Source organism: Lucilia sericata, unplaced genomic scaffold, assembly GCF_015586225.1.
Source record: "Lucilia sericata isolate MDLA Ls3-8-SP2 unplaced genomic scaffold, ASM1558622v1 Contig000018F_arrow, whole genome shotgun sequence".
Classification (NCBI taxonomy): domain Eukaryota; kingdom Metazoa; phylum Arthropoda; class Insecta; order Diptera; family Calliphoridae; genus Lucilia; species Lucilia sericata.
In genome coordinates, this window is record NW_023994057.1 from 1,327,230 (window position 1) to 1,336,523 (window position 9,294).

General features: G+C 35.2%; 1 protein-coding gene across 1 annotated transcript; it reads left to right on the top strand.

Annotated features, from left to right (window-relative positions):
- Window positions 1–8,139: 8,139 nt before the first annotated feature.
- LOC119606870 lies at window positions 8,140–9,294 on the top strand. The gene has a single exon (XM_037960525.1). The coding sequence runs from the start codon at window positions 8,140–8,142 to the stop codon at window positions 9,292–9,294; it is 1,155 nt and encodes a 384-aa protein (XP_037816453.1).

Consider the following 9,294-nt stretch of genomic DNA (forward strand, 5'->3'; position numbering starts at 1 on the left):
ATAGGGGGTGGTGATGGACCATCTGTCCTCTCCCAGCTTTAATTTCACTTAAGCTGAGGGAGGGCAGATTGTCCACCACCTGGGAATATTATATTCCCCGCGGACCAAAAAACTGGAAAAAAAAAAACAAATATGGAAAATAAAAATAAAAAGATAAAAGTTACGGTGCAGGGCCTAAATAACCCAGTACCGGCGGCAAGTGTTGATCTACCCGCGAGTCACGTGTCGTCGTCATCCTGCAATCGTGAGCAGAATACTACTACGGAGGTGGGTACCTTGGCCTCCGTGGCGGACAATGCGTCAAGTGTACAGCATGCCGCTGGCAAAAATATAGGGGTGAAAGAGAAGGATGTATTCGGAGAGAGCTCTAAGCTACCTCAGCCTTTAAATATAGGTGAGGGTTCCGACTCTGAATCCTCAGATGATAATAATAATAATACCATTATAGCAAATCCCAAAAAGGATGAAGTAGAGCAAATGGTGAAAGAGGTGAGTGATAGCATAGCTAAACTACCTATTACTAAGAAAAGACTTTCTGGAGCACAGAGGAGGAAGTTGAAAAAGATGCTTCAGGAAATCATAGTTAGTCAATCCCACGACACTCCAAAGGAAAAATCGGACTCTCTCACAAGATCTGAGGCAAAAAGGATCAGGTCTCCCGAGGAGTTGACAACTGAGAATAAACCTAAGAAGAAAAAGAGCTCCCCGTCTTCTAATACACAGTGGAAGCCAAGCCATACTTCACTCAAAGGAATCTCAAGTGAGAATCCTGCGAGTAAGGGTGACAACGCCAAGCCAGATATTCCGAAGACGAACACGTCGGCGAAATCAACCTCGAAGGTAAGGGAATCTTAAAAGAAGCCCCGAAAAACGAGGAAGGAGAAGCTAGACGGAGGAAAAGGTAAAGAGCCGCCATCTTACGCCAAAGTTGCCAGAAGTAGGCACCGGGACGATCTCTGCTATGCAGTTTACGATGCCGGTAATCCGACAGGCAAAATTCCAATAGACCAACAGAGTAAAATAGAAGACCTGGTCAACAATAAGATAGTGGACCATGCAATCGCTTCAAAGGGCAAACAACCAATAGAGAGCGAGAGCTGCGAGTTCAGCATGGGCGTGATGTTGATGAGGTTGGCATCTCACCAATGTGTTAGCACCCTAAAGAACTTGGTGGAAAGTATCCCTCCTCCCTGGGACGGCGCTAGGCTGGGACTGGCAAAGAAGAGCGAGCTTCCGGTGCTCCTAAAGTCCACTGTCTACATAAAAGGATGGGGCAGTAAACTGGCTAATGAACGTATACTGGAAATTCTTGGAGGTCAAAATGTTGAGCTGGCCGTGGAAAAATGGGATGTCTTTTACAGGAAAGAAGAACCTGAGGGAACTTTATTTGTAATAGGTATCGACCAGAAATCCATGGCTAGTCTTGCCAAGAATAAAGGTAGGGCTTACTTCGCCTCTAAAATTGGGAAGGTGCCGATTGGAAGGGCTGTTACAACAAGCCTCGAAAAGGACACTAAAAAACCTAAGACCACAGTATCCACTACTGATAACGTTGAGGAGTCAAATCCTAAAATCGAGGAATTTACCATTAACTCGCCAGAAGAAAGTGTAGTTGCCCTTTCCAAAATTGGGAAGGCGCCGATTGAAAGGGCTGTCAAAACCGGCCCCGACAAGGACACTAAAACACCTAAGACAGTACCCAAAGCATCATTAGCAAGTACTAGCAATGTTGAGGAGTCAAATCCTAAAAGCGAGGAGGAAATCACGCACCCGCCAGAAGACAGAACAGCAATGCTCTCCAGAATTGGGAATGTGTCTATTAAAAATACTGCTATTCCTATGCCTGATAAGGACACCGCAGTGCCATCAACAGTACTCACTGCATTAATAGCCACTTCAGGCTATCCGGAGGAGTCAAATCCAAAGAGCGAGGAGGTGACCACCAACTTGCTGGAAGACAGTTTAATGGATGACCATGATTGAGGTTATCCAAATAAACCTCCATCGGAGCGAGACAGCTACCAACGCTCTGATGGCTAAAATCAACACAGGTAAAATACATATAGCTTTAATCCAGGAACCTTGGACGATTCGCAACAAGGTTTCTGGATTAAATCACGTAAATTTCCAACTTTTCTACGCTGATACAGGATCTCGCCCGAGAACATGTATCTTATGTCACAAGAACTTATGTTTTCTCCTCTCAACAGGATTATCAACATCGGATGCAACGGTGCTGAAGCAAGGTCGAGGCAACATATTCCTTGCATCTATTTACCTGCCTTTCGATTCTCCGACACTACCACCAACGTCGGATCTGATCAAACTGGTTGAAGAGGCACAAAGGAAAAATAAGAAAATTGTAATAGGTTGTGATGCCAACTCGCATCATGTAGCTTGGGGTAGTACAAACACCAATCGCAGGGGACAAGCCCTCATGGATTTCTTTAATACTAAAGACTTGATAACATTGAACTTAGGTAATAAAGCTACCTTCGTCAATAGAATCAGAGAAGAAGTATTAGATATAACTATATGTTCAGAAGAGCTTATAAACGAAATTCAGGATTGGAGAGTTTCGGACGAGCACTCCTTTTCTGATCATCGGTACATAAGATTCAAAATACTAAGGCCACCACCAAAGCCGATAAAGTTTCGGAATAAGTCTAAAACTAATTGGACAATGTTCGGGACCTTACTAAAGAACCGTTTAGGTCAGGACACTTTTCAATGTCGAAATAAAGAGGATATAGATGCCAAAGTGGAAACGTTCACAAGTGCCCTGGTTGAATCGTTCGAGGACAGCTGCCCTCTGCGAGAGCGGAGAACTGCCCAGGAAAAACCCTGGGTAACTGGGGAGATCCGGAACCTTGGGAAGACTCTTCGCAAACTATTTAACCGGGCACGGCGTAAAAAGACCGCAGTATACTGGGATGAGTATCGTAATAAACTTGGTGAATATAAGAAAATCGTTCGAAAAGCCAAACGAGACTCCTGGAAACTTTTCTGTGAACAGGTAGATAGCGTAAATGACGTATCGAAGATAAAAAAATTCCTATCCAAAACTCATTTCCAACCGGAATCTATGATCGATGACACGGGCAGGAGGCTTGAGGATATGGAGGAGACAATGAAACTCCCAATGGACTCTCATTTCCCACCCGGTATATCGAATAACATAGATGAACCGATATTGGAGGAAGGGGAGGGTAACACGGAAATAGTTATTACAACTGACATGGTTAAAGGGGCAATCAAGAGCTTTGCTCCCTATAAAGCTGCAGGGCGGGATGGAATTTTCCCGGCACTTTTGCAGATGGAGGCGGGACTGGTTTCCGTACATCTGTCACAGATATTCACTGCATGCTTAAAATTGGCATATACCCCAGTTAAATGGCAGGATGCAAGGGTAATATTTATACCCAAACCAGGGAAACCTAGCTATGCGACACCTAAGTCCTATCGACCGATAAGTCTTACGTCCTTCCTACTTAAGACCTTGGAACGGATAGTCGATAGCATGGTTAAAAGCAGCATACCATACAATGACCTTAAATATAAGCAGCATGCTTATGTAAAGGGACGATCGGTGGAAACCGCTTTAAATGAAGTTGTCCACTACATAGGTGAGTCTTTCGATAGCAAACTGTATACACTGGCAGTATGCATTGACATCGAAGGCGCTTTCAATAATGGGGTGACCCTGATGAGAGCAAGACGAGAAATCTTCTCAAAATGAGCAAGTCTGAGGTTAGTATGATGGTACGTATTCTCAGTGGACACACAGGATTACGAGCACATCTATACAAAATTGGACGTGCGAATTCAGACGAATGTAGAGCATGTGGAGAGGACAGTGAAACTCTGGAGCACTTTCTTTGCCATTGTCAGGCATTCGTCGAAGTTAGATCCAAGTATCTTGGAAGTGATGTTATTCCAGAAATAACATTCTTAACCAACACCGATTGGAAGATTCTTAGGAATTACGTCCAGGAAACTGAGTTTCTGAACATGGAAAAATAATACATTGAACAATTTTTTTTTTTTTTCTTGAATTGGAGCGCACAACAGGCCCGATAGTGGCCTAGGTGTATTTCTTCGGATTTGATGTAGTATACATCCTCCTATCAACCTACCTACCTACCTAAGTTCTCATTTAAGGTGTAGTTAAATAGGTGCAAAATTTACGTCACAAAAGTAAGTATACAGATAATTTCAATATGTATTTGGCTTAATGATATTTACAAAATTCATGAAAATTTTACCTGTTTGAATGTAATTATTTTATAATAAAATATTCTGTACACTATAACATGGAAAAAATTCACTTTTAGTTCCGAAAAATTGAAATTTTTGGTAATTGATTTGAATATTATTTATAGGAGTATTTTTTTCCTATTTAAGAACATCTGGCTATTTAAACCCCCGGAGTTTTGGATCGGGTATTCAATAATATCCCTCGTTTGTTCATTATGATGCATTGGAAGATGATATTTTAACTTTTAAATTAATTGTTTCTTTACAATAATTGCAATCCATTGCGGAACATTGCCGTTTTTAACATAATATAGCGTTCATATTCGATATTTAACGGCGATTTCCTAAAATGTATATCTTAAAATGCGATATTAATAATATGTGTACTAGTATTCATTAATTAAAACAAGTTTTTTGGTTCCAATCATCCATTACACACTCCTAAATACTACCAATAATCGTCAAATGGTGACCATGTCAATAACTTACACTATATATCGGTTCTGAAATTGATTATTGTCCAAAATAGTAAGATTTTTATATTAAATCAGACTCAAGTGGTGGTATGAATACGAATTGAACAATTTTGAAAACGGATACATCTTAATTTGTTGCTATAACAAATTAAATGTCCGATCCATAAAACATGGTTATTGTATCGAGTATATCAAGATATGATTGGTAGCATTATTGTATGCTTTGGAAATCGGAGTAATGGAAAACCTGTTTAAATTTAAGGAAATATATAGAATTATCCAAATTTTAAAGTTTATGTTGTAAGTCTTAAGACATCGGAGTTAAATTTCGGTTTTTTAAGAACGTACTGTGTTCAAAATGGCTAAATCCATGTATATAACATTAATTTCGAAATAACAACTCTTTTCAAAAGTTAAAAATTCAATTTCCAATGCATCATTTGGAGGGTTCAATGACCACCAGATCCAAAATCCGGGGACTAAAGTGGAAAAAAATCGTAGAAATGAGAAAAAACTGTTCTACTAATTAATTCCGGAGCCAATCGGCCCAAATTTCAAGATTTCGGAACTAAAAGTAGATTTTTTCCAAGTTATTGTGTAAAATATATTTTATTAAAAAGTAATTATATTAATACAAGTAAAATTTTCATAATATCATTAAACCAAATATATTCTGAAATGATCTGTATACTTACTTTTGTGACGTAAATTTTGCACCTTTTTAACTTCAGCTTAAATGAGAACTCAAAGAACCAAAATATGAAGAAAAAAAGTAGTGAATAATAATTATCATAATTGTTTTCAATAAATAAATGTGTTACTTTTTTGTTTTTTGAAAAAATAATATCTTTTTTTAAATAAAACCAATCGCCAGTATTTCTGTATACTTATTTTTGTGATTAACTGTATATATGGGGAATTTCGTGTAAAGTTATCCAACTTTTAAAATCGATGTCTTCCGATTTGGATGAAATTTGCAGGTTAGTACTATGGGATAGTAGGCCAGACACAAGTTGTCAGCTCTATCGGCTAAGAACTGCCGGAGTCAAAGTTTTATTCAAATGGGTGTAACTTTTCACCCATTGGCCCTAGCAAAAATTGACCAAAGGAGTTCAGATAGCTATTTCTTCATTGTTTCCAACAAAAATAAATTTAAATTTTGTTTGACTTTTCTATCTATGTTTTAATTGTTTTTTTTTTCTCTGACTTACAACTTGGTCGCATAGTTCTGTTCAAAATCAATGGTGTTATAAGTATGTATATTAGAACTTATAACAACCTGATTATGAATTGAATAATTTACATATGTATGTACATATATCCAAATCATTTAATTAACACATGTTGATTAAACTTATTTAAAAAATAGACCTAATTCTTACACTGTGTAATTATAAGTTTTTTGTTATAATGTTGGTACACATGTACAAACTCATGTTCAATGTATAGAACATGAGTATGTACATGCATACATTTGCAAAGTGGAAATTCATGTTTCCTTTTTGAAACGGAAACGAAACAAAAGTGTAGAGTTGTGAGTGTAAAATAGCGAAATTGAGCTGAACCATAACAGCACATTTAATTAAAATTACACACTATGCTGTATATAGGTTTTTACCTTCAAATTAACGATTTTTCATTTCAAATTAAATATTTTTCCAAGCAAATTAAATTTTATTACAAGCAAATTAAATTATTTTCAACACAAATTAACATTTTTTAAATATAAATTAACGTATTTTCATTTGAAATTCACTCTTTTGCATTTTGAATTAACTTATTTTATTTTCAAAATCAATTTATTTTATTTCAAATTCATTCTTTATTAAATTAAATGCAGGAAGCTTAAAAGATAATAATACCAAGATACATCTCCAATCACATCTAGGAAATACAAATTTCCGCATTAAAGGTGACTAAATAACCTTTATAATTAAAATATATACACATCTGTTGTTCAGCCGGTAACCCTTTTTAAATGTGTAAACACTGTAACCAATTCCTAGTTTCACTATTTCTTAAATTTCGAATCGTCTTGTACAAAACAGGGCGAGTATTAAAATTCAACAACATTTTGTTGTTGTTCTTAATGTGTTCAGTAACAAACAATATGAATCACACTGCTTAAAAGTTGATGTTTATTATATTTATAAACATAGAAAAGGTATACATAGAACTGAAACTGAGTATGACAAAACCTAAGTCTGCTGTCAAAAACCTAAGTCGTGAAAATGTATTAGTTGAAAAATATGTAACCCAACAAACACAAACTCTTTCGTTTAAAAAGTTTTTATATTTTTGTTTGATATTATATTTCGATATTTTATGAAATAATGGTTTGAATTAGCCATTTTTATTCAATATCAGTTGACCAATGTAAGAAAGATCTTCATTAAAAATTATTTTTAATTTTAAATAAACTCTTTGTGGTTGCTGGGTTGAGTCAATATTGACACTTGAAAATAATATTAAAAAATAAAAACGATTGAAAAATTTGTTTTTTTTTTTCTGAAAATGGTTTCAATAATTTTATGGGAAAACATAACTTTTAGCAGTGTTTATTGCAGCAGCAGGGGCTATTTTGCCAAAGGAATTGTGCTAATGCTAAAATTAACGCTTGATATGAACGATTATTGTTAATTTCAAAGCAGCCCAAATGCAGTCAAAATACACCCTACACCACACTAATGCGAACGGTATTTTGTTTACGTCTTAAAGTTTGTAACACCTGCGTCGATGTAATGATGTAATCCGCCCATAAATTAGCCTATTGAACTTTTTTGTACGCGGTACATGCTATACAAGAATAGAGTATTTATAAAATTCGACTCAACAAATTTTATATATACGAAATTTTGACTATATATTGTTATAATGAGTAGTACATTCATTAATTAAGCAAACATCAATCTCTTGAATATAACTTCTACATTAAAAAATACTAAATAACTTATTGCTACTTACTCGCAATGTGGTAGGGTATGGTGTATTCGGATACATTTTGTACTTTCATATTTTTGTTATTTTATGTAAACAAACATAAAAATACTCATACAATTGTATGAAATTCACACAGAACCTGTACATGTGAGAGAGTAATATTTCTTATTCTCAGTTTCAGTTCTATTTATTTTTCTATGTTTATAAATATAGAAAAAAAGGTTTAGATTTTACCATTTTTAGTTTTTTTTTAATTTATAAAAAAACAATGTTGTATATTTAAGGAATTAAAATTCATGTTCATGGTGATTTTCAAAATACAATTTGACGGTTTTTATATTTATCTTTTCCAAAATCATCTGGCAACTATGTATACAAAAGCTAATTTTTTAACAGTAAACTGTTTCTTACTAGTCAATTATTTGATAGATCGTGTAAAATTTCATTAAATTAAATAAATAAAAGAATGTCTTCCATAACAGAAAGTGATCGCTCCTCTAGTTCTGATGAATTGAATGTACGAAATAATCGGCGTATTCGACTTCTAACAGATAGTTCTTCAGAAGAAAGCGTATCTGAAATATCTATTTCTAACAGACATCGTAGAAGTCGTGGAAAATATAACAATATAAGCTCAGATAAAAAAGATATTTTAATAAAGTTTTATGAAGAAGGAAAAACCATTACTGAATCTGCCGAAATAACTGGAATTAATAAAAACACTGCTACATCTATTATAAATCGTTACAAAAAGGATGGATATGTTGCCGTAAAAAAACGTGGTGGAAGACGTCACTCAAAATTAAATACCGAAATATTAAATAAAATTGAAGAGATTATCGAAAGAAATTCTTCTATCACATTAAAAGGCATTCGCGAAAAGATTCTAGAAATCCATAATGTAGATTTAAGTACAACAAGTATACATAATGCATTAAAAATTTTACGAATAACCCTAAAAACTGCAACCATTAACATAGACCGCATAAATTGTGATACTACAATTCAACGACGCATTCCATATGCACTAAATTTTGCCCAAAATGCTCCAGATATAAGAGAAAAAATAATATTTATTGATGAATCTGGATTCAATTACCACCTTCGGAGAAATAAGGCAAGGTCGAGAGTGAATACCGCAGCCCATGTTATTGTTCCCACCGTTAGAGGACGAAACGTTTCTCTTATTGCCGCTATGAATATACATGGTGTTTTACACAAAAAAATAGTTGCCAATTCCTCTGTTAATACTGATATTTTTACACATTTTCTGGAAGAATTATTTAACAATTTAGTCGAATCCAACATCACAGGTGCTTGGTTGATACTAGACAATGCGCAAATTCACAAAACACAAATAGTGAAAGACAAAATAGCCGAGTTTGGGCATACTTTAGTTTTTCTTCCACCGTACTCACCCATGCTAAACCCAATAGAAAAAGTGTTTTCAAAAACTAAACTTTGTGCTCGAAATTTGCTAGCCGATCCAGATATTAATATGGACCTGGTAGCCATAATTAAAAAATCCGTGGAATCAGTAACACCATCTGATTGCAATAATTATTACGTTGATATGACCATGTCTTTGTCATTAGCTGCATCTGGAGAACCGTTGCAATGA

Bases quoted from the DNA above. Each gene is read 5' to 3' on its own strand.
- LOC119606870 (XM_037960525.1), top strand. From the start codon at position 8,140: ATGTCTTCCATAACAGAAAGTGATCGCTCCTCTAGTTCTGATGAATTG.